Consider the following 25,825-nt stretch of genomic DNA (forward strand, 5'->3'; position numbering starts at 1 on the left):
GGTTTTCAGACATTTTGACAAGTTTTCATGCTTAATTTCCTCTGCTGTCAAGACTAAAAATTACCATAGTGGGTTTGAACCTCACCATTACCATTGACACTGTGCTACACAAATCCCTAGATGTGGGCAAAAGCAGGTGGTCTACACGTGATAGCTGGTTGTCTAGGCCCAACCATCTTCAGCTGCTTCGTCAATGACCTTCCCTCCATCATAAGGTCAGAAGTGGGGATGTTCGCTGATGATTGCGCAATGTTCAGCACCATTCGCAACTCCTCAGATACTGAAGCAGTCCTTGTAGAAATGCAGCAAGACCTGGACAATATCCAGGCTTGGGCTGATAAGTGGCAAGTAACATTCGCACCACACAAGTGCCAGGCAATGACCATCTCCAACAAAAGAGAATCTAATCATCGCCTCTTGACATTCAACATTACCATCACTAAATCCCCCGCTATCAACATCCGGGGGGTTACCATTGACCAGAAACTGAACTGCACCAGCCACCTAAATGCTGTGGTTACAAGAGCAGGTCAGAGGCTGGGAATTCTGCAGTGAGTGATTCACCTCCTGACTCCTCAAAGCCTGTCCACCATCTACAAGGCACAAGTCAGGAGTGTGATGGAATACTCTCCACTTGCCTGGATGGGTGCAGCTCCAACAACACTCAAGAAGCTCAACACCATCCAGGACAAAGCAGCCCACTTGATTGGCACCCCAACCACAAACATTCACACCCTCCACCACCGACGCACAGTGACAGCAGTGTGTACCATCTACAAGATGCACTGCAGCAACTCACCAAGGCTCCTTCGCTAGCACTTTCCAAACCCGTGACCTCTACCAACCAGAAGGACAAGGGCAGCAAATACATGGGAACACCACCACCTGCAAGTTCCCCTCCAAGTCACACACCATCCTGACTTGGAACTATATCGCCGTTCCTTCACTGTCACTGGGTCAAAATCCTGGAACTCCCTTCCTAACAGCACTGTGGGTATACCTACCCCACATGAACTGCAATGGTTCAAGAAGGCAGCTCAGCATAGAGGCCTGCTACCCAACCCGAACCCTAGGTGACCCAACGGCATGTGTCAGGCTCGGGACAGGTTGGGCCCATCTTCAGGGTCTGGCTTTCAGGCTCGGGTCGGGTCGGACCGGGTCCAGGTCGAGCTCGGGTCGGGTTGGGCTGGGCACACAGGGTAAGTGCTCTACTGATAAGTATTGAAATTTTAAAAACTTACCTGAGCTGGGAGACCGGGACGAAACTGAGTCTGCTCAGTGAGCCAGTGACGTCACTATGATGTCATCACGCTGCGCTGCTGCTTCCTGGAGGTTCCATGTCTGAAGGTAAGTAAAGGGATGGTCGGGTTGGGCTGGGGTCGATTCGAGGCGGGGTTGGGTTCGGGTCGGGTTGGGCCAGGGGCTAAATCGGAGGGACTCGGGCCGGGTCGGGCTCGGGTCTGCTGTGGTTTGGTCGGGTTCGGGTCGGGTTCCTTTTTCCTGACCTGAGCAGGCCTCTAGCTCACCACCACCTTCTCAAGGGGCACCCGGGATGGGCAATTAGTGCCAGCCTAGCCAGTGACACCCACATCCCATGAATGAATTTTTAAAAAGTTAGAGACCAGAATACAGTTTGTTGGACTTTGTGACATTTTAATTTTAAAGGTATAAATGTAAGTTGTTGTTAGGGCTGGTCCAATACTGCTCCCAATCTTGTGTTAGGACTTGGGATGTCTTACGATGTTAAAGGCACTATAGAAATGCACAGGTTTCTTATCATTGCTATTGGTCAGAAAGGACAGCATAAACAAAGACAATGGGAATGTTCAAAGTTGTTGGATGCGAAAGTAAGAAAGGTGGCATACAAATAGTTTGGATTTTGATGGGCAGAATGGCCTTGAGTTTTGCTCATGATCTAACTCTGATTTCTCTCTGCTTGTGCCTTTTCCACAGAGATTGTTGGAGTGGCTGAGCTGTGTAACAAGATAAACGGTCCCTGGTTCACAAAGTTTGATGAAGACTTGGCTCTCGCTTTCTCCATCTACTGTGGAATCAGTATTGCCCATGTGAGTACTGGCGACTCTGCCAGGGACAACCATCTCTTCCCAAGACCCAATGTCATTGTCTATGTTAAGCAGCAGACTTAGACAATAAGGGATATCAGGATGTGAATGTAGCTGGATGCTTGGCTAAGGAAATTGGATGCTGGGCTGGGTGAGTGGGATATTAGGCTGGGTGAGTGGGATATTGGGCTGGGTGAGTGGGATATTGGGCTGAGTGAGTGGGATATTGGACTGGGTGAGTGGGATATTGGGCTGAGTGAGTGGAATATTGGACTGGGTGAGAGAGCTATTAGACTGGGTGAGTGGGAGATTTGGCTGGGTGAGTGGGATATTGGGCTCGATGAGTGGGATATTAGGCTGGGTGAGTGGGATATTTGGCTGGGTGAGTGGGATATTGGGCTGGGTGAGGGGGATATTTGGCTGGGTGAGTGGGATATTTGGCTGGGTGAGTGGGATATTGGACTGGGTGAGTGGGAAATTGGGCTGGGTGAGTGGGAAATTGTCTGGGTGAGTGGGATATTAGGCTGGGCGAGTGGGATATTTGACTGGGTGAGAGAGCTATTAGACTGGGTGAGTGGGACATTTGGCTGGGTGAGTGGGAAATTGTCTGGGTGAGTGGGATATTAGGCTGGGCGAGTGGGATATTTGACTGGGTGAGAGAGCTATTAGACTGGGTGAGTGGGACATTTGGCTGGGTGAGTGGGAAATTGTCTGGGTGAGTGGGATATTAGGCTGGGCGAGTGGGATATTGGACTGGGTGAGTGGGATATTGGGCTGGGTGAGTGAGATATTGGACTGGGTGAGAGAGCTATTAGACTGGGTGAGTGGGATATTGGGCTGGATGAGTGGGATATTAGGCTGGGTGAGTGGGATATTGGGCTGGGTGAGTGGGATATTGGGCTGGGTGAGTGGGATATTTGACTGGGTGAGAGAGCTATTAGACTGGGTGAGTGGGACATTTGGCTGGGTGAGTGGGAAATTGTCTGGGTGAGTGGGATATTAGGCTGGGCGAGTGGGATATTGGACTGGGTGAGTGGGATATTGGGCTGGGTGAGTGAGATATTGGACTGGGTGAGAGAGCTATTAGACTGGGTGAGTGGGATATTGGGCTGGATGAGTGGGATATTAGGCTGGGTGAGTGGGATATTTGGCTGGGTGAGTGGGATATTGGGCTGAGTGAGTGGGATATTTGGCTGGGTGAGTGGGATATTGGGCTGGGTGAGTGGGATATTGAACTGGGTGAGTGGGATATTAGGCTGGGCGAGTGGGATATTGGACTGGGTGAGTGGGAAATTGGGCTGGATGAGTGTGAAATTGGGCTGGGTGAGTGAGAAATTGGGCTGGGTGAGTAAGATATTGGGCTGGGTGAGTGGGATATTGGGCTGGGTGAGTGGGATATTGGACTGGGTGAGAGAGCTATTAGACTGGGTGAGTGGGATATTTGGCTGGGTGAGTGGGATATTGGGCTGGGTGAGTAGGATATTGGGCTGGGTGAGTGGGAAATTGGGCTGGGTGAGTGGGAAATTGGGCTGGGTGAGTGGGATATTGGGCTGGGTGAGTAGGATATTGGGCTGGGTGAGTGGGATATTGGGCTTGGTGAGTGGGATATTGGGCTGGGTGAGTAGGATATTGGACTGGGTGAGTAGGATATTGGACTGGGTGAGAGAGCTATTAGACTGGGTGAGTGGGATATTAGGCTGGGTGAGTGGGATATTTGGCTGGGTGAGTGGGATTATGGAATGGGTGAGTGGGATATTGGGCTGGGTGAGTGGGAAATTGGGCTGGGTGAGTGGGATATTGGACTGGGTGAGAGAGCTATTAGACTGGGTGAGTGGGATATTGGGCTGGGTGAGTGGGATATTGGGCTGGGTGAGTGGGAAATTGGGCTGGGTGAGTGGGAAATTGGGCTGGGTGAGTGGGATATTGGGCTGGGTGAGTGGGATATTGGGCTGGGTGAGTGGGATATAGGACTGGGTGAGAGAGCTATTAGACTGGGTGAGTGGGATATTTGGCTGGGTGAGTGGGATATTGGGCTGGGTGAGTGGGAAATTGGGCTGGGTGAGTGGGATATTGGGCTGGGTGAGTGGGATATTGGGCTGGGTGAGTGGGATATTAGACTGGGTGAGAGAGCTATTAGACTGGGTGAGTGGGATATTTGGCTGGGTGAGTGGGATATTGGGCTGGGTGAGTGGGAAATTGGGCTGGGTGAGTGGGATATTGGGCTGGATGTGGGAAATTGGGCTGGGTGAGTGGGATATTGGGCTGGGTGAGTGGGAAATTGGGCTGGGTGAGTGGGAAATTGGGCTGGGTGAGTGGGAAATTGGGCTGGGTGGGTGGGAAATTGGGCTGGGTGGGTGGGATATTGGGCTGGGTGAGTGGGAAATTGGGCTGGGTGAGCGGGATATTGGGCTGGGTGAGCGGGATATTGGGCTGGGTGAGTGGGATTATGGAATGGGTGAGTGGGATATTGGGCTGGGTGAGTGGGAAATTGGGTTGGGTGAGTGGGATATTGGACTGGGTGAGAGAGCTATTAGACTGGGTGAGTGGGATATTGGGCTGGGTGAGTGGGATATTGGGCTGGGTGAGTGGGAAATTGGGCTGGGTGAGTGGGAAATTGGGCTGGGTGAGTGGGATATTGGGCTGGGTGAGTGGAATATTGGGCTGGGTGAGTGGGATATAGGACTGGGTGAGAGAGCTATTAGACTGGGTGAGTGGGATATTTGGCTGGGTGAGTGGGATATTGGCCTGGGTGAGTGGGAAATTGGGCTGGGTGAGTGGGATATTGGGCTGGGTGAGTGGGATATTGGGCTGGGTGAGTGGGATATTAGACTGGGTGAGAGAGCTATTAGACTGGGTGAGTGGGATATTTGGCTGGGTGAGTGGGATATTGGGCTGGGTGAGTGGGAAATTGGGCTGGGTGAGTGGGATATTGGGCTGGATGTGGGAAATTGGGCTGGGTGAGTGGGATATTGGGCTGGGTGAGTGGGAAATTGGGCTGGGTGAGTGGGAAATTGGGCTGGGTGGGTGGGAAATTGGGCTGGGTGGGTGGGATATTGGGCTGGGTGAGTGGGAAATTGGGCTGGGTGAGCGGGATATTGGGCTGGGTGAGCGGGATATTGGGCTGGGTGAGCGGGAAATTGGGCTGGGTGAGCGGGAAATTGGGCTGGGTGAGCGGGAAATTGGGCTGGGTGAGTGGGAAATTGGGCTGGGTGAGTGGGATATTGGGCTGGGTGAGTGGGAAATTGGGCTGGGTGAGTGGGAAATTGGGCTGGGTGAGTGGGATATTGGGCTGGGTGAGTGGGATATTGGGCTGGGTGAGTGGGAAATTGGGCTGGGTGAGTGGGATATTGGGCTGGGTGAGTGGGAAATTGGGCTGGGTGAGCGGGATATTAGGCTGGGTGAGTGGGAATTTGGGCTGGGTGAGCGGGATATTGGGCTGGGTGAGCGGGATATTGGGCTGGGTGAGCGGGATATTGGGCTGGGTGAGTGGGAAATTGTCTGGGTGAGTGGGATATTAGGCTGGGCAAGTGGGATATTGGACTGGGCAAGTGGGATATTGGGCTGGGTGAGTGAGATATTGGACTGGGTGAGAGAGCTATTAGACTGGGTGAGTGGGATATTGGGCTGGATGAGTGGGATATTAGGCTGGGTGAGTGGGATATTAGGCTGGGTGAGTGGGATATTTGGCTGGGTGAGTGGGATATTTGGCTGAGTGAGTGGGATATTTGGCTGGGTGAGTGGGATATTGGGCTGGGTGAGTGGGATATTGAACTGGGTGAGTGGGATATTAGGCTGGGCGAGTGGGATATTGGACTGGGTGAGTGGGAAATTGGGCTGGATGAGTGTGAAATTGGGCTGGGTGAGTAGGATATTGGGCTGGGTGAGTGGGATATTGGGCTGGGTGAGTGGGATATTGGGCTGGTTGAGTGGGATATTGGGCTGGGTGAGTGAGAAATTGGGCTGGGTGAGTAGGATATTGGGCTGGGTGAGTGGGATATTGGGCTGGGTGAGTGGGATATTGGACTGGGTGAGAGAGCTATTAGACTGGGTGAGTGGGATATTTGGCTGGGTGAGTGGGATATTGGGCTGGGTGAGTAGGATATTGGGCTGGGTGAGTGGGAAATTGGGCTGGGTGAGTGGGAAATTGGGCTGGGTGAGTGGGATATTGGGCTGGGTGAGTAGGATATTGGGCTGGGTGAGTGGGATATTGGGCTTGGTGAGTGGGATATTGGGCTGGGTGAGTAGGATATTGGACTGGGTGAGAGAGCTATTAGACTGGGTGAGTGGGATATTAGGCTGGGTGAGTGGGATATTTGGCTGGGTGAGTGGGATTATGGAATGGGTGAGTGGGAAATTGGGCTGGGTGAGTGGGAAATTGGGCTGGGTGAGTGGGAAATTGGGCTGGGTGAGTGGGATATTGGGCTGGGTGAGTGAGATATTGGGTTGGGTGAGTGGGATATAGGACTGGGTGAGAGAGCTATTAGACTGGGTGAGTGGGAAATTGGGCTGGGTGAGTGGGAAATTGGGCTGGGTGAGTGGGAAATTGGGCTGGGTGAGTGGGAAATTGGGCTGGGTGAGTGGGATATTGGGCTGGGTGAGTGGGATATTGGGTTGGGTGAGTGGGATATAGGACTGGGTGAGAGAGCTATTAGACTGGGTGAGTGGGATATTGGGCTGGGTGAGTGGGAAATTGGGCTGGGTGAGTGGGAAATTGGGCTGGGTGAGTGGGAAATTGGGCTGGGTGAGTGGGATATTGGGCTGGGTGAGTGGGATATTGGGCTGGGTGAGTGGGATATTGGGCTGGGTGAGTGGGATATTGGACTGGGTGAGAGAGCTATTAGACTGGGTGAGTGGGAAATTGGGCTGGGTGAGTGGGAAATTGGGCTGGGTGAGTGGGAAATTGGGCTGGGTGAGTGGGATATTGGGCTGGGTGAGTGGGATATAGGACTGGGTGAGAGAGCTATTAGACTGGGTGAGTGGGATATTTGGCTGGGTGAGTGGGATATTGGGCTGGGTGAGTGGGAAATTGGGCTGGGTGAGTGGGAAATTGGGCTGGGTGAGTGGGATATTGGGCTGGGTGAGTGGGATATTGGGCTGGGTGAGTGGGATATTAGACTGGGTGAGAGAGCTATTAGACTGGGTGAGTGGGATATTTGGCTGGGTGAGTGGGATATTGGGTTGGGTGAGTGGGTAATTGGGCTGGGTGAGTGGGATATTGGGCTGGGTGAGTGGGATATTGGGCTGGGTGAGTGGGAAATTGGGCTGGGTGAGTGGGATATTGGGCTGGGTGAGTGGGAAATTGGGCTGGGTGAGTGGGAAATTGGGCTGGGTGGGTGGGATATTGGGCTGGGTGAGTGGGAAATTGGGCTGGGTGAGCGGGATATTGGGCTGGGTGAGCGGGATATTGGGCTGGGTGAGCGGGAAATTGGGCTGGGTGAGCGGGAAATTGGGCTGGGTGAGCGGGAAATTGGGCTGGGTGAGTGGGATATTGGGCTGGGTGAGCGGGATATTGGGCTGGGTGAGCGGGATATTGGGCTGGGTGAGTGGGATATTGGGCTGGGCACTGGATGTCTGCCATTATTCATGCTGCCAATCCTGCCCTGATGAGCAGAAGAGAAACTGTCAAAGAGACAGCTTATCGTGAGGTAATCTGTAAGGTACCAATGGCACCACGAAGCTAGTCTAGTAACGTCTGCATCCCCCTATATTGGATGTTCTTGTGATGGCCATTAACTCTTTCCTTTTCCCTCTTCACCACGATTGCCCCATTTCCAGCAGACCCTGACAATTCATTCACACGCTCACGCTTCATCCGCAGGCAAACAGCTCGGAGGAACTCATAATACAGTTGTGATGTGGTAATGTTACTGGGCTGGTACTTCAGTGGGCTGGGCTAAGACTTCGCAGGCATGAGTTCAAATCTCATCACAGCAGGTGGGGGAATTTAAATTCAATTAATCAATAAATCTGGAATAAACTGTTGGTCTCATTAATAATGATCACATAATTGCTGGATGTTTGTAAAAAGCCATCTGGCGAGTATGTTATGAACTGCCTGTAAACGGGACATAGATAGGCTAGCGGAGTGGGTAGAGAGGTGGCAGATGGAATTTAATTCTGACATGTGTGAGCTGATGTATTTTGGCAGAATGAATAGGGAGAGGCTCAAGGGCAATTAGGAATGGGCTATCAATGCTGGCCTTGCCAGTGATGCTCATAACTCGAGAGTGACTTTTCAATGTAGCAGCACAGGCATGATGGGCTGAATGGCCTCCACGGGGCTGTATGATTCCCAAAATGACTATTTCCCAGTCATTGGAAGGGGAGAGGCTAGGGGTGGACAAAGGAACGCTTTGGGAAACATAACAGCCAATGAGATTAGCAATGAAGGATGCAGAATGAGTGAGGGAATAAGTTGTGAAAATTTAATTGCATTTCTTTGACATTAGCGATGATGCCATTTATTCTCCTGACATTTCCTTTCTTTCCACCAGTCGTTGCTGTACAAGAAGGTCCATGAAGCCCAGTACAGGAGTCACTTGGCCAATGAGATGATGATGTATCACATGAAGGTGAGGCAACGACTGCGGATTTCTCTCTGAATTTATCTTTTGCACAATAATCCAGTTCTACACTCCCAGTGCAGTACTGAGGGAGTGCCGCACTGTCAGAAGGTCAGTGATGAAGGAGCGCCGCACTGTCAGAGGAGCAGTAATGATGGAGCACTGCGCTGTCAGAGGTGCAGTAATGAGGGAGCACTGCACTGTCAGAGGAGCAGTACTGAGGGAGTGCCGCACTGTCAGAGGAGCAGTAATGAGGGAGCACTGCACTGTCAGAGGAGCAGTAATGAAGGAGCACTGCACTGTCAGAGGTGCAGTACTGAGGGAGTGCCGCACTGTCAGAGGAGCAGTAATGAGGGAGCACTGCACTGTCAGAGGAGCAGTAATGAGGGAGCACTGCACTGTCAGAGGAGCAGTACTGAGGGAGCATTGCGCTGTCAGAGGTGCAGTACTGAGGGAGCACTGCACTGTCAGAGGAGCAGTAATGAGGGAGCACTGCACTGTCAGAGGAGCAGTAATGAGGGAGCACTGCACTGTCAGAGGTGCAGTACTGAGGGAGTGCCGCACTGTCAGAGGAGCAGTAATGAGGGAGCACTGCACTGTCAGAGGAGCAGTAATGAGGGAGCACTGCACTGTCAGAGGAGCAGTAATGAGGGAGCACTGCACTGTCAGAGGAGCAGTACTGAGGGAGCATTGCGCTGTCAGAGGTGCAGTACTGAGGGAGCACTGCACTGTCAGAGGAGCAGTAATGAGGGAGCACTGCACTGTCAGAGGAGCAGTAATGAGGGAGCACTGCACTGTCAGAGGAGCAGTAATGAGGGAGCACTGCACTGTCAGAGGAGCAGTAATGAGGGAGCACTGCACTGTCAGAGGAGCAGTACTGAGGGAGCATAGCGCTGTCAGAGGTGCAGTACTGAGGGAGCACTGCACTGTCAGAGGAGCAGTAATGAGGGAGCACTGCACTGTCAGAGGAGCAATACTGTGGGAGCATTGCGCTGTCAGAGGTGCAGTACTGAGGGAGTGCCGCACTTTCGGAGGGTCAGTACTGAGGGAGCTCCGCACTGTCGGAGGGTCAGTACTAGGGGAGTGCTGCACTGTCAGAGGTGCTATCTTTCAGATGTGATGTTAAACTGAGGCCCCTGCCTGCCCTCTGAGGTGGATCTAAAAGGTCTCATAATCACTTTTTTGAAGAAGAGGAGGGTAGTTCCTCCCCCGTGTCCTGGGCCAGTATTTATGCTTCTAAAGTAATCACCACAGCAAATAGTTCAAATCCCATGGTGCACAGGTTAATAAAAGAAAGGTGTTTGAGGTCAGAAGGGAAGTTGGGGTAACTCTTTTTGGTAGATTTATGAGAAAATGCGCATGAAGCAGATGGTATAAACCACAGCAACTTGCATTTATATAGCGCCTTTAATGTAATAAAATATCTCAAAGCGCTAAAAGCATTATAAAACAAAATTAGACACCGAGACACATAAGGAGATATTAGGACAGATGACCAAAACCTTGGTCTAAGAGGTAGCTTTAAAGGAGGAAAGTGAGTTAGCGAGGTAGTGAGGTGGTGAGGTTTAGGGAGGGATTTCCCGAGCATGGGGCACAGGCAGCTGAAGACACGGCCGCCAATGGGAAAGAAACTGCCTTTCACAAACTCAAGACCTCCCAAAGCCTTTCAAGCCAATGAAGTACCTTTTGAAATGGAGTCACGGGGAAACACAGCAGTCAATTTGTGCACAGCAAGATCCCACAAATGACAATGAGATAAATGACCTGATATTCTGTTTTTTTCAAGTAATGTGTCTTGAGGGATAAATATTAGGGCCAGGACAGAGGGAGAAGTCCCTTGCTTTTCTTTGAAATACTGGACATGGGATCTTTTTAGGTGCACCCGCGAGGACAGAAGGGGCCTCGGTTAAATGTCTTATCTGAGATATGGCACCTCCAACAGTGCAGCACTCCATCAGTACTGCTCCTCTGAGAGAAGTTGGGTATGAGGAAAAGGCTAGAATTGGAGGAGCGCAGATATCTCGGAGGGTTGTGGGGCTGGAGGTGATTACAGAGTTAGGGAGGAGCGAGGCCATGGAGGGTTTTGAAAACAAGGATGAGAATTTAAAAATAGAGGCGATGCCGGACTGGGAGCCAATGTAGGTCGGAGAGCAGAAGGGATGATGAGTGAAGGGGACTAGGTGCGTGTTAGGACATGAGCAGAAGAGGTTTGGACGATCTCAAGCTTATAGAGGGTGGAATATGGGAGACCAGCCATGACGGATTGTTATTGGAGATGGAAGGGCTTGAGGTCATGGTGGGTTTGCCACGTAAGTGGACTTTAAAAAAGGACAATCTTGTTGGGCCAAATGGGTTTCCCCTGTTTCTAATGGCTGTTGTGCTAAATATAGGTAACGAATGAAGAGGTGATGAAATTGTTGAAGTATGGAATACAACCAGTTAACGAGATTCATCCAGACTTTTCCAAATTCAGCTTCACGCCACGTTCTGTTCCGGAAGAAAACACGACTATGGTAGGTTTACTGCTGGAACCCTGATCCCTCATTCTCAAAGTCTAAACCCTTCCCTTGTCTATTCCTCAACAGAAAACGTGGTGAGAATGTGGAACTTGCTACCACAAGAGGTATTGAGGAGAATAGAATAGATGCATTTAAGGACAAGCTGGATGAGTACATCAGGGAGAAAGAGATAGAGAGTTACACTGATAGAGTTAGATGAGGAAGTTTGAGTGGAGCATAAACCAGCATGGACTGTCTGGGCCGAATGACCTGATCTTCTACTGTAAATTTCTATTTAATTCATTGGAAATCCAGCTGAGTGATCCTGTTGGGCAGCAGGAATGTCTTCCTGTAAATACACTTCATGGTTTCAGTGATAGATTGGGCTGAAGTGTTGTAACTGATCATTCCATGCCATCTTGTCCTTGTGACAAGGAGTGTCGATTGCATTAGTTAGTGATACATCCCTCCTTTTTGTCACAGGTCTGCTCCTCATTTCGTGAAGATCCACTCTAGGTTTTCTGAAAGATCAATTTAATGCCTCGTAATTGAGCCACAGCATCAACTTGCACTCATATTAGTGGTGTCAACCTTCCAGGATTATCCCAGATTATTCTGGAATTAAAGATTAATCTCCTGGACTCTGGGAGGTATAGAAAAAAAAGATGAGATAAAATGATGGTTGATGCCCAAGTGGTTAACAATGAGACTGCTGGCTTTCCATTAGGTGCGGAACCAGGTTGCATAATGAGGGCCAACTTGTTGGGCGCCCAGTGGTGGAAGTGTTGGGGGTGGGGGTGGAGTTTGAGAGGGGTGGGGAGGGAAGAGCAACTAGAGGGAGGGAAAGAGGAGCTGAGGAGGAGTTGAGTGGCGGAGCAGGCTCGAGGGGCTGTTTGTCCCACTTCTGCTCCTAGTTCTTACGGTCTTATGTTTTATGCTGTTGGAGTTAGGAGGTCATGAAATATGTCCAATCAGAGTTGGCAACTTTAATTTATCAAGCATCATTAATGTAGGAATGGATCACAATGACCCCCATGAATAAAATAAAAGGTATGAGCATCGAGCCTTGGTGGGAGAGGTAGGAGGATCTTGGTTTAAGAGAGGAATTTTAAAGTTTTTAGAGGTGGTGGAAGGCAGAGGGTTTGGGGAAGTTGTTGCAGAGGGTGACACATGTAGGTTGAAATCTCTTCCAGTGATGGTTTGACATGGTGTGGGGCGAATTAATGAACAGAAAGCACGAGTCAGAGGAGAGAAAGGTGCAGGAGAGGAGGTTAGAACATAGGGAGAGTTGAGGCCATGGACAAGACCAGGACAGGGAATTTAAGAACAAGAACAAAGAACAAAAGAAAATTACAGCACAGGAACAGGCCCTTCGGCCCTCCAAGCCTACGCCGATCCAGATCCTCTATCTAAACCTGTCGCCTATTTTCTAAGGGTCTGTATCTCTTTACTTCCTGCCCATTCATGTATCTGTCTAGATACATCTTAAAAGACGCTATCGTGCCCGCATCTACCACCTCCGCTGGCAATGTGTTCCAGGCACCCACCACCCTCTGCGTAAAGAACTTTCCACGCATATCCCCCCTAAACTTTTCCCCTTTCACTTTGAACTCGTGTCCCCTAGTAATTGAATCCCCCACTCTGGGAAAAAGCTTCTTGCTATCCAACCTGTCTATACCTCTCATGATTTTGTACACCTCAATCAGGTCCCCCCTCAACCTCCGTCTTTCTAGTGAAAATAATCCTAATCTACTCAACCTCTCTTCATAGCTAGCGCCCTCCATACCAGGCAACATCCTGGTGAACCTCCTCTGCACCCTCTCCAAAGCATCCACATCCTTTTGGTAATGTGGTGACCAGAACTGCACGCAGTATTCCAAATGTGGCCGAACCAAAGTCCTATACAACTGTAACATGACCTGCCAACTCTTGTACTCAATACCCCGTCTGATGAAGGAAAGCATGCCGTATGCCTTCTTGACCACTCTATTGACCTGTGTTGCCACCTTCAGGAAACAATGGACCTGAGCACCCAAATCTCTCTGTACATCAATTTTCCCCAGGACTTTTCCATTTACTGTATAGTTCACTCTTGAACTGGCTCTTCCAAAATGCATCATCTCGCATTTGCCCTGATTGAACTCCATCTGCCATTTCTCCACCAATCTTAGTGTCGTCTGCAAACTTGCTAATCAGACCACCTATACTTTCCTCCAAATCATTTATGTATATCACAAACAGTTCATTGGAGGACAGGGTTGAGGTAAATGTTTTGAGCTTATGGAGCAAGAGACAGAGGAGCAGGGAAGTAAACCTGAGAATTGGGAGAGTTTTAGAAACCAGCAAAGAGTACCAAAAAGGTTGATAAGGAGGGAAGAAAGAGAATATGAGAGTAAACTAGCCAGGAATATAAAAATGGAGGGTAAGATCTTTTACAAGTATATAAAAAGGAGGAGAGTAGCTAAAGAAACTGTTGGTCTCTAAGACACAGAGACAGGAGAAATTATCAGGAAATGAGGAAATGGCAGAGATGTTGAACAAATATTTCACAGTAAAAGACACAAATAACATATCAGAAATAGAGTCTAATCAAGGGGGTAATAGGAGTGAGGAATTTAAATTAATATCAGCAGAGAAAAGGTATTAGAGAAATTTAAGGGACCAAAAGCCAACAAATCCCCAGGACCTGATGGCCTACATCCTACGGTTCTAAAAGAGGTAGGTGCGTAGATAGTGGATGCACTAGTTATATTTTTCCAAAATTCCTTAGATTCTAGAATGCCCACAGCGCATTGGAAGTTTTCAAGAAAGGAGGGAGAGAGAAAACAGGGAACTAGAGGCCAGTTTGCCTGACATCAGTCACCAGGAAAATGCTGGAATCTATTAGTAAGGAAGCCTTAACAATGCACTTAGAAAATCATAATATGATAAGACGTGATTTTATGAAAGAGGAGCTGTGTTTGACAAACTTATTAGAGTTTTTTGAGGACATATCTAAGAGGGTAGATAAAGGGGCGCCAGTAGATGTAGTATTCTTAGATTTCCAAAAAGCATTTGATAAAGTGCCCCACAAAGGGCTAATCCACATGGAGCTGGGGGTAATATATTAGCATGCATGAAGGATTGGTTAATGGAAAGGAAGCAGAGATTAGGAGTAAACAGGGCATTTTCAAATTGACAGGCTGTAACTAGTGGAGTGCTTGAAGGATCAGTGCTGGGGCCTCAGCTATTTACAATTTATATTAATGACATAGACAAAGAGACCGAGAGTAATGTATCCATGTTTGCTGGCGATACAAAGTTAGGTGGGGGTGTAAGCTGTGAGAACACAAAGAGGTTACAAAGAGATATAGACTGGTTAAGTGAGTGGGCAAGAAGCTGGAAGATGGAGTATAATGTGGGGAAGAGTGAGATTATTTAGATTAATCAGAATAGAAAAGCAGAATTTTTTTTAAAAGCATGAAACTTTCAAATGTTAATGTTCGGAGAGACTTGGGTGTACTCATACAAGCAACACAGCCTGTAGTGCAGGGAGTTTGGAGTACAAGATATCTTGCTACAATTGCACAGGGTTTTGGTGAGACCACACCTGGAACACTGTGTGCAATTTTGGTCTCTGTATCCAAGGAAGGATGTACTTATACTGGAGGCGGTACAATGAAAGTTTACTAAATTGGTCCCTGGGATGAGAGAGTTGTCCTATGATGAGAGGCTGAATAAATGGGGTCTATATTCTCTGGAATTTAGAAGAATAAGAGGTGATCTCATTGAAACATACAAGATTCTGAAGGGAAATAAAAGCAAAATACTGTAGCTGCTGGAAATCTGAAATAAAAACAGAAAGTGCTGGAAATACTCAGTAGGTCTGGCAGCATCTATGGAGAGAGAAGCAGAGTTAACGTTTCAGGTCAGTGACCCTTCTTCATAAGTTCTGATGAAAGGCCACCTCCTGAAACGTTAACTCTGTTTCTCTCTCCACAGATGCTGCCTGACCTGCTGAGTATTTCCAGCACTTTCTGTTTTTATTTCAGATTCTGAAGGATCTTGACAGGTAGACACTGAGAGGTGATTTTCCTTGGCTGGGGAATCTAGAAAACAGGGACAGTCTCAGGATAAGGAGTCGATTATTTAGGACTCAGATGAGGAGAAATGACTTCACTCAAACGGTTGTGAATCTTTGGAATTCTCTGCCCCAGAGGGTTGTGGATGCTCCATTGATGGGTATATTCAAGGCTGGGATAGATAGATTTTTGGTCTCTCGGGGAATCAAGGGGAGTGGACAGGAAAGTGGAGTTGAGGCCGAGGATCAGCCATGATTGTATTGAATGGCAGGGCAGGCTCGAGGGGCCGAATGGTCCACTCTTGGTCCTATTTCATATGTTCTTCGGAGACTGGCAAAGATGATGTAGGAGAACATCCACTGCAGGTTTTGCAATTAATCCACTCCATGTTTGAAATAGATCCCCTGCAACTAAACACTGGGAAGACAGAAGCCATTGTCTTCATTCCCTGCCACAAACTCCGATCCCTAGCTACCGACTCCATCCATCTTCCTGGCAGCTGTCCGAGGCTGAACCAGACTCTTTGCAAACTTGGAGTCATATTTGACCCCGAAGTGAGCTTCCAACCTCATATCCAAGCAATCACTGAGACGACCTATTTCCACCTTCTTATCATCACCAACATCACCCCTGCCTCAGCTCATCTGCTGCTGAAACTCTCATCCATGCCTTTGTTACCTTTAGACTTGACTACGCCAATGCTCTCCTGTCAGCCTCCCATCATCCACCCTACATCAACTTGATCAGATCCAAAACTCTGCTGCCTATGTCCTGACCCACACCAAGTTCCGTTCACTGACCTCGCTGACCTACATTGGCTCCTGGTTAAGCAACGCCTCAATTTTAATATTCTCATCCTGTTTTCAAATCCCTTCAGGGCCTCCCCCCTCCCTATCTCTGTAATCTCCTCCAGTCCTGCAACCCTCCGAGATATCTGTGCTCCTCTAATTCTGGCCTCTTGAGCATTCCTGATTTTAATTTCTCCACCATTGGTGGCCGTGCCTTCAGCTGCCTGGGTCCCAAGCTCTGGAATTTCCTCCTTAAACCCCACCGCCTCTCTCTGTCCTCCTTTAAGATGCTCCTTAAAATCTACCTCTTTGACCAAGCTTTTGGCCATCTGCCCTAATATCTCCTTGAGTGGCTCGATGTCAAATTTAGCCTGAACACACTCCTGTGAACGCCTTGAAATGTTTTACTACATGAGAGGTGATAAACAAGTTGCTGCTTGCAATTAACTCACTCCACGTTTAGTAGTTGATCCACTCCCTGTTTTGTTAATCTTTTCCTGCGTCCTCTCACATTCCCCTCTCTCCTCTCTCTTCCTCCGTCTTCTCCAGGAGATGTTGAATCCTTGCTGGGCGAATCTACCCTGGGTATCACACACACTGCTTGTGTGAGCCCAATGAGTGTCGACCAGCTATTGAACAAGGGGAGGCATCATACCCAGGTGAGGAGGTGTCGTCATTCGACACCCAGACACCTTCCCCCTCTGTATCTGAGAGGCACTGAGGCTGATTCTGGTGCAGCTAAAACCCCAAACCCTGCTTCCTCCAACCCAGGCAGAACCTGGGATCATCCTGCTCTGGGTCTCCGTATTTTAGTTCTGCATTCACCAAACAAAACATTGTGAAATCTGTTATAAAATCACAGGAGGGCATTGGGCCCATATAACTGACCCTTCCACAGAAACCTGCACCAATACCCACCCCTGTCAACATGGAGGAAGGCGGTGGTGTAGTGGTGCTGTTATGGGTTGATAATCCAGAAGCCCAACTAATGCCCTGGGGACACGGGTTCAAATCTCACCATGGCAGCTGGTGGGATTTAAGTTCAAATAATTAATATAAATCTGGAATTGAAAGCTAGTGTCAGTAATGGTGCCATGAAAGCTATCATCAATTGTTGTAAAAACCCATCTGGTTCACTAATGTCCTTTGGGGAAGGAAATCTACTGTCCTTACCTGGTCTGGCCTACATGTGACTCCAGATCCACAGCAAAGTGGTTGATGACCACTCTGAAATGTCCCAGCAAGCCACTCAGTTGTCAAGGTTAATGAGGGATGGTCAACAATTGATGGCCTTGCCAATGACACCTGTATCCCATGAAAGAATAAAAAAAACCCTACTCCTCATCATGGTATCTTGTCACTTATTTATTTAGAGATACTGAAACAGGCCCTTCGGCCCACCAAGTCTGTGCCGACCAGCAACCACCCATTTTATACTAACCCTACAGTAATCCCATATTCCCTACCACCTACCTATACTAGGGGCAATTTATAATGGCCAATTTACCTATCAACCTTTGGCTGTGGGAGGAAACCAGAACACCCGGCGAAAACCCACGCGGTCACAGGGAGAACTTGCAAACTCCGCACAGGCAGTACCCAGAATCGAACCCGGGTCCCTGGAGCTGTGAGGCTGCGGTGCTAACCACTGTGCCACTGTGCCGCTTCTTGAATGACTTCCCCTCCCCAGGGTATTGATCAGTCTGTGAAGAGCTATTTCCTGACACCAGCCCTAATCTTCCTTTTCCCCAATTTATCCTCTTGTTGCACATTCAATGATCTACCTTAAAACTCAACTGTGGGCTAAACTTGTATATTTCACAGTAACCAATGGACAGCCACATACATTGCTGTCAGCTGTGCCTCAGTGGTGGGCATACTTGTTTCTGAGTCAGAAGGTTGTGGCTTTAAATCCCACTCTAAAGACTTGAGAACAAAAATCAAGACTGACACTCCAGTGCAGTACTGAGGGAGTGCTGCACTGTTGGAGGTGCCATCTTTTGGATGAGATGTTAAACCGAGGCCCCCATCAGGTGGATGTAATAGATCCCATGACCACTATTTTGAAGAAGAGCAGGGGGGGGTTCTCCCCGGTGTCCTGGCCAATATTTATCCCTCAATCAACATCGCAAAAACAGATTATCTTGTCTTGATCACTGCTGTTTGTGGGACCTTTGGCTGCTGCATTTCCTACAATACAACAGCTTTAAAACTTCAAAAATATATTGGCTGTGAAGCTCGGGGGGACATCCTGAAGCTGTGAAAGGTGCTATAGAAATGCAGGTTCTTGCTATAAGCTCCGCCCTTTTTGGTTTTCTTTAAAGGGTCAGTGCCTAAGCCCGATTGCTCTGACACTGGCATTCTCTATGCATCACCATTGGTGACTTCCTTATGCCTTGGGGGTCAGAAATGAGCAGTGAGGACCCATGTGCAGTTGGATCAGGACATTGCATAGCTTTGGGACAAGAGTCTCACACTTAGCTATGGGAGGACACTTTGGAATTGGGTACATTGAATTTACAACCTGGAAAGAGGCCCTAACTGGTGTTGCTACTCCCCAGGGCCTGTTCCCACTCTAATTACCTCTTCCCATCCTGACCACCCCTTCCCTCTATGCCTCATGCATCAACCCTCCCTTTTCCTTACCTTTCCCAGGAGATTACATGACTATGGAGGGGGCAAAGGGTGGGGATAGGAAGGTTAGGGAAGGAAGGATGGAGCCCGTTGGTCTTGCCCTGCCCTCTAGTTTTGCACGCTCGGAAATACATCTCTGCTATTCACCTCCACCGGTCCACGAGGCAGCGAGTTCCACATTCTCACCACTCTCTGGGCAAGGGAATGCTGCCCAGGTTCTTCCTGTGATCATCCATTTAAGCCCTGACCCTTGCTGTGCGCTCGGCCACAAGTGGGCTTTGGAATATGCACATGCAGTGCGGTAGACTAACTGCTCCTTCCTGCAAACACTCGGTTATTAATCCGGATCTTTTTCTCCTGATTCCAGGCTGTACTGAGTATGGCCCAGGACTTGGGATTCACAAGCACCTACAAGATTGATGTGAAGACATTAGCAAGGTAGGATTCACTCCTAGCTATGCACCACCAACAGGGTGAGAATGTCCTGTCCTGGAGTGTGATGCGGACATTTCAGAACATCGTAGCCATTGATTATTACTTACTACGGCTGCCTTTTTGTTTAATATTTGATCTGTGGAAAAGCAGTTATGCTGGTCCAAACCTACTTGCCCTGAAAAGCTGGTGGATTTTGCCCCAGTGACGATGAAGTAGCATTCAAGTCAGCGTGGTGTGTATGAGAATTGAAGGGGGAATTCATAAAATATTTAATTGGCTGCTGAGTCCAGAGGCTGTGAGGGGAGCGAAAAGGAATGTGGTAGTGATAGGGGACAGTCTAGTCAGGGGATAGATACTGTTCTCTACAGCCGCGACTGGGAGCTCCGCAGGTTGGCTTACCGACCCGGTGGGCAGGGTTAAAGACATCTCCTCTCAGCTGGAGAAAAACTTGGAGTGGGAGGGGCGGGTCCGCTTGTTGTGGTCCACATAGGAACCAATGACTTCGGTAGAACTAAGAATATTGTTCTGCTGAGAGAGTTTGAGGAGTTAGGGTCCAAATTAAAATGCAGAACCTCAAAGGTAATAATCTCAGATTGTGACCCGAGCCTTGAGCCAATTGGCATTGGGTCAAGCAGATTAGAGAATTAAATGCTTGGCTCAAAGAGTGGTTGGGAAGGAAGTGTTTCGTTTCATGGGGCACTGGCACCAGTACTGGGGAAAGAGGGAGCTTTTCCATTGGGATGGACTCTACTTATCCGGGTTGGGACTGTCCTGGTGAATTGTACAACTAGGGCTGTGGATAGGGCTTTGAGCTAAAGGAGGAGCAAAAGGGGGTCAGGTGAAGGGAGATTTAGAAATCTAAAGACAGAAGTCGAGGCATCAGAGAAGTATAGCAATTTGGGTGAAGACAAGCAGGGTGGGACAGGAAGGGGCAGAAAGGTCTTTGAGGAAGTAACAAGCAAGGTGGATAAAGGGGAATCTGGAGATGTAGTGTACTTGGATTTCCAAAAGGCATTCGATAAGGTGCCACATCAAAGGTTACTACACAAAATAAGAACTCATGGTGTAGGGGGTAACATATTAGCATGGATAGAGGATTGGTTAGCTAACAGGAAGCAGAGAATAGGGATAAATTGGGCATTTTCAGTTTGGCAAGCTGCAACTAGTGGTGTGCTACAGGGATCAGTGCTGGGGCCTCAACTATTTGTAATCTTTATCAATGACTTGGATGAAGGGACCGAATGTATGGTAGCTAAATTTTCTGATGACACAAAGGGAGGTAGGAAGTAAGCTGTCAAGAGGACATAAATAGTCTACGAAGGGGTATAGATAGGTTAAGTGAGTGGGCAAAAATTTGCCAGATAGAGTATAGTGTGGGAAAATGTGAACTTGTCCACTTTGCAGGAAGAATAAAAAAGTAGAATATTATTTAAATTGAGAGAGATTGCAGAACTGTGGTACAGCGGCATCTTGTACATGAATCACAAAAATTTAGCGTGCAGGTACAGCAAGTGATTAGGAAGGTAATTAGAATATTGGTGTTTATTGCAAGGAGAATTGAGTATAAAAGTAGGGAAGTGTTGCTACAGCTGTACAGGGCCTTAGTTAGATGGAAAATGGAGTACTGTTTACAATTTTGGTCTCCTTACTTAAGGAGGGATATACTTGCATTAGAAGCAGTTCAGGGAAGATTCGCTCAACTGATTCATGGGATGAAGGGGTTATCTTATGAAGAAAGGTTTGACAGGTTGGGTCTGTATCCATTGGAGTTTAGAAGAATGAGAGGTGATCTTATTGTAACGTATACGATCGTGAGGGGACTTGACAGGGTGGATACTGGGAGGATGTTTCTCCTTGTGGGTGAGATGAGAACTAGGGGACACGGTTTAAAAATAGGCTGCGTTTGCTGACAACGCTACCAGTAGGTGGCGCTGCAGTGGCACAAGCGTAAATGCAGCCTGTGCCACTGAAACGTCACAGTCTGCGACTTCAGGCAGCTGCCAGGATTAAAGATGGCGCTGCTCAAATAATCACACGAAGGCAACCTAACCTAAACACATGGCAGCACACAATGGCGGGAGGGAGAAAGCGAACGAGCGAGTGGGCCGGGGACAGGGGGGAGTGGAGCACACTGGGGTCGGGGCCGGAGTGGTAGAGGGGGAGCGGAGTGGCCGGAGAGAGCAGCGAGGGGGGGGGGGAGTGTAGCGGCTGGAAAGAACAGCGAGGGGGGGAGCGGAGCGGCCAGAGAGAGCAGCGAGGGGGGGAGTAGAGCAGCCGGAGAGAGCAGGGGGTGGGGGGGGAGCGGAGTGGCTGGAAAGAGCAGTGAGGGGGGGAGCAGAGCGGCCGGAGAGAGCATGGGGTGGGGGGGAGCGGAGTGGCTGGAAAGAGCAGTGAGGGGGGGAGCAGAGCGGCCGGAGAGAGCAGCGAGGGGGGGGGGGAGCGGAGTGGCTGGAAAGAGCAGCGAGGGGGGGAGCAGAGTGGCCGGAGAGAGCAGCGAGGAGGGGGGGAGCGGCTGGAAAGAGCAGCGAGGGGGGAGAGCGGAGCGGCTGGAAAGAGCAGTGAGGGGGGGAGCAGAGCGGCTGGAAAGAGCAGTGAGGGGGGGAGCAGAGCAGCCGGAGAGAGCAGCGAGGGGGGCAGCGGGGAGCGGAGCTTGACCCTTTGGCGTTGCATTGCTGTACGCGTAAAGCGCGTGCGCAGAGGTCGACCAGCGCGTTGCCCAAAGATGAATACATCACGCGATGACATCATCGGCGCATGCACTAACCAATCCTGGCAAGTTGGAATGCAAGCACACGCACAGAGAGCAGGAGCCCGTCTGCGCATGTGCGCACCTTGGCGTAGCCTGATGACGTCAGTGACCGGCTGCGTTGTCAGGAATCACTTTGTTAAAAATAAGGGGTCTCCCATTCAGGACTGAGATGAGGAGAAACTTTTTCCTTCAGAGGGTTGTTAATCTGTGGAAAATTCTCCACAGTGGAGGCTGGGTCATTGAATATATTTAAGGCTGAGTTAGACATATTTTTGATCGACAAGGGAGTCAAGCGTTATGGAGAGCAAGACAGGAATGAGGAGTTGAGACCACAATCAGATCAGCCATGACCTAATTGAATGGCGGAGCAGGTTCGAGGGGCCGAATGGCCTACTCCTACTCCTAATTCTTGTGTTCTTTTGTTAACAGTCATAGTGCATCAGCGAATAAGGTCCAAGCAAAGAATTGTGGTAAAAAAAAATGAAGGGCTCGTTATCTGAATGCGTGAAACATTTGTAATAAGATAGACAAACTATCGACACAAATTGAGGTAAACGGGTTTGATATAATCAACATAACAGAGACGTTGTTACAAGGTGACAAGGGTGATAGGTAAATTGGCCGTTATAAATTGCCCCTAGTATAGGTAGGTGGTAGGGAAATATAGGAACAGGTGGGGATGCGGTAGGAATATGGAATTAGTGTAGGATTAGTATAAATGGGTGGTTGATGGTCGGCACAGACTCGGTGGGCCGAAGGGCCTGTTTCAGTGCTGTATCTCTAAACTAAACTAAACTAAAGGTGACCAAGGTTGGGAAATACATATTCCAGAGTACACAACATTTCGAAAAGACAGGCAGAATGGAACATAGGAGCAGGTGTAGGCCGTTCGGCCCATCCAAGAAAAGGAGGAGTAGCCCTGATAATAAATGATGACATAAGGACAGTAGTAAAAAAGGACCTTGGTTCAGAAAATCAGAAAGTAGGATCAGTATGGGTAGAGATTAGGAACAGCAAGGGTCAGAAAATGTTGCTGGGAGTAGTTTCTAGGCTCCCTAACGCCATTTATATTGTTGGACAAAGCATAAAGCAGGAAGTAATTGGAGCCTGAAACAGAGGCTCATGTTCATGGGGGACTTTAATCTTCACGTTGGTTGGGCAAATCAAATTGGCAAAGGTAATCTGGTAGATGATGCTTTCACGATAGTTTTCTAGATCAATAATGTTCTAATTCTAATTCAATATGTTGTGGAATCAGCTCAGGATAGAACGATTTTAGACCTTGTATTGTGTGATGAGGCAGGGTTAATGAGTAATCTCAAAATAAAAGATCCTTTGGGGAAAAATTGATCATAATACAATTGAATTCCATATTAAGTTTGAGAACGACATACTTGAGTTCAAAGCAAGAATCTTACTCTTAAAGAAAGGTAATTGCAAAGGCATCGGGGAGAGCTGGAGGTGGTGAAGGTTGGATGGATAAATAGACTAAAAGGTATTGTGGTAAATAAACAGTGAGAAATATTTAAAGAAATGATTCAAAATGTTGAACAAAAACACATTTCATTAAAATACAAAAACTCATGGCTTATGAGAGAAGTTAAGGATAGAATTAGATTAAAAGAAGTGTATAAAGTTGCAAAGAATAGTAGTAAACCTGAGGATTGGGAGAGTTTTAGGAACCAGCAAAAGGTGCCCAAAAAGTTGATAAAAAGGGAAAAAGATAGAACACGAGAATAAACTAGCCAGGAATATAAAAATGGATTGTAAGAGCTTTTATAAGTATATAAAAAGGAAGAGAGTAGCTAAAGTAAACATTGCTTGCTTGGAGTCAAAGACAATAGAATTATCATGGGGAATGAGAAAATGGTAGAGACGTTGAACAAATATTTTGTGTCCGCCTTCACCGTAGATGACACAAATTGTATACCAGAAATAAAGAGTAACCAAGGGGCTAATAAGAGTGAGGAACTTAATTCATAACAATAGAGAAAAAGTATTAGAAAAGCGTAAGAGCAAAATACTGCACATGCTGGAAATCCGAAATAAAACTGAAAAGTGCTGAATTTACTGAGCAGGTCTGGCAACATCTGTCGATGACAAATTTATTAGAGTTTTTTGAGGATGTAACTAGTCAGGTAGATTAAGGGGAGCCAGTTGATGTGGTTTATTTGGATTACCAAAAGGCATTTGATTATGTGCCACACAAAAGGTTAATACACAAAATAACGGCTTGTGGAGTTGGGGTAAAACATTAGCATGGACAGGACTTGGTTAACAGACAGGCAGCAAAGAGTAAGGATAAATGGGGCATTTTCAAGTTGGCAGGCTGTAACTAATGGAGTGCCACAAGGATCAGTGCTGGGGCCTCAGCTATTTACAATCCAAATTAATGACTTAGACAAAGAGACCGAGAGTAATGTATCTAAGTTTGCTGATGATAGAAAGCTAGGTGGGAATGTAAACTGAGGGGAGGACACAAGAGAGGCTGCAAAGAGATATAGACAGGTTAAGTGAGTGGGTAACACAATGGTAGATGGAGTATAATGTGGGGAAGTGTGAAGTTATTCACTTTGGTAACAAGAATAGACAAGTAGAATATTTTTTAAAGGTGTGAAACTTGTTGATGTTCAAAGAGACTTGGGTGCACTCGTTTAAAGAATATAGAAAGTTAACCTGCAGGTACAGCAAGCACTTAGGAAGGCGAATGGCATGTTAGCCTTTATTGCAAGGGGATTGGAGTACAGGAACAAGAAAGTCTTGTGACATTTGTGCAGGGCTTTGGGGAGACTACACCTGGAGTGCTGTGTGCAGTTTTGGAACACACTATTAAAGGAATATGGAGGTAGTGCAGCAAAGGTTCACTGGAAGTTCCTGGGATGAAAGGGTCATCCTATGATGGGAGGCTGAGTATATTGGGCCTGTAATCTCTGGTGTTTAGAAGAATGAGAGGTGATCTCATTGAAACATACAAGATTCTGAAGGGGCTTGACAGCACAGACACTGAGAGATTGTTTCACCTGGCTGTGGAATCTAGAACATGGGGCACAGACTTAGGATAAGGGGTCGATTATTTAGGACAGAGATGAGGAGAAATTCCTTCACACAGAGGGTTGTGGGTGCTCCATCGTTGAGTATATTTAAGGCTGGGATAGATGGATTTTTAGTCTCTTAGGGAATGAAGGGATATGGGGAGCGGGTGGGAAAGTGCAATTGAGGGAGAAGACCAGCCATGGCTGTGTGGTCTACCCCTGCTCCTATTTCTTACGTTCTTGAAGGTGCTGTAGAAATACAAAGTTTTAAAAAATATTAAACGGTGGACCAGATCACAATGATTAGATTCCCTGCCTTGTCCAGTAAGGCAAACATTGGAATCTCTGGTACGTGAACACATTAACTGTTTGCTCGTCTTCCTTTTCTGTTAAATGGTCAATACATTGAGGAAGAGATGGGGAGGGCTGTGCGGCAGGCAAGAGGTTGTCTTCAGCCCTGAAACCACAAACTGTTCTGTGGTGAGGGCTCGAAAGGGGGGCCTAACCCTCAGGGATTTCAGGAACACAGGAGTGGGGGGGTGATGTTCAGTCCCATCCTCTGGCACAAAGTAGGAAGGTGTCTCTGCACTCCTCCACCCCTGCTCTCCCCTCAAGTGGGAGCCTGTTGTTTGATTGGCACTACACGAGAAGTCATGTGCCAGCGCTCTGCGACAGTGCCCATTCTGTAGCGCACAAGGGGGCCATTCAACCCGTTGAGCCCATTCTGCCATTCAATTAGATCACAGAGAGCTGTTGTGATCTGGAACGCACTGCCTGAAAGGGAAGTGGACAGTGATCCCATAGGAACTTTCAAAAGGCAGTTGGGCCCTGTAGTTCAAGGGATTAAATTGGATAGCTCTTTCAAAGAGCCATCACAGGCACGATAGGATGAATGGCCTCATTTCTGTGTTGTATGATTCGACCATGCACCTCAACTCCATTTACTTGACTTTGGCTGCATGACCCTCAATACGGTAACCCAGCAAAAATCTTATCAACCTC

At 48.1% G+C, this 25,825-nt stretch overlaps 1 protein-coding gene across 3 annotated transcripts in view; it reads left to right on the forward strand.

Moving 5' to 3' along the window:
- Positions 1 to 25,825, forward strand: part of LOC137371104 (cGMP-dependent 3',5'-cyclic phosphodiesterase) — a 372,354-nt gene that overhangs the window by 299,820 nt on the left and 46,709 nt on the right. For all 3 annotated transcript variants that reach the window (XM_068033044.1, XM_068033045.1, XM_068033046.1), the window contains 4 exons: positions 1,954 to 2,066; positions 8,558 to 8,635; positions 11,017 to 11,139; positions 18,975 to 19,045. In XM_068033044.1, the coding sequence (XP_067889145.1) occupies positions 1,954 to 2,066; positions 8,558 to 8,635; positions 11,017 to 11,139; positions 18,975 to 19,045 (385 nt within the window). The remainder of the gene's footprint in view (positions 1 to 1,953; positions 2,067 to 8,557; positions 8,636 to 11,016; positions 11,140 to 18,974; positions 19,046 to 25,825) is intronic.

The sequence above is a fragment of the Heterodontus francisci genome, chromosome 6 (assembly GCF_036365525.1).
Source record: "Heterodontus francisci isolate sHetFra1 chromosome 6, sHetFra1.hap1, whole genome shotgun sequence".
NCBI lineage: Eukaryota > Metazoa > Chordata > Chondrichthyes > Heterodontiformes > Heterodontidae > Heterodontus > Heterodontus francisci.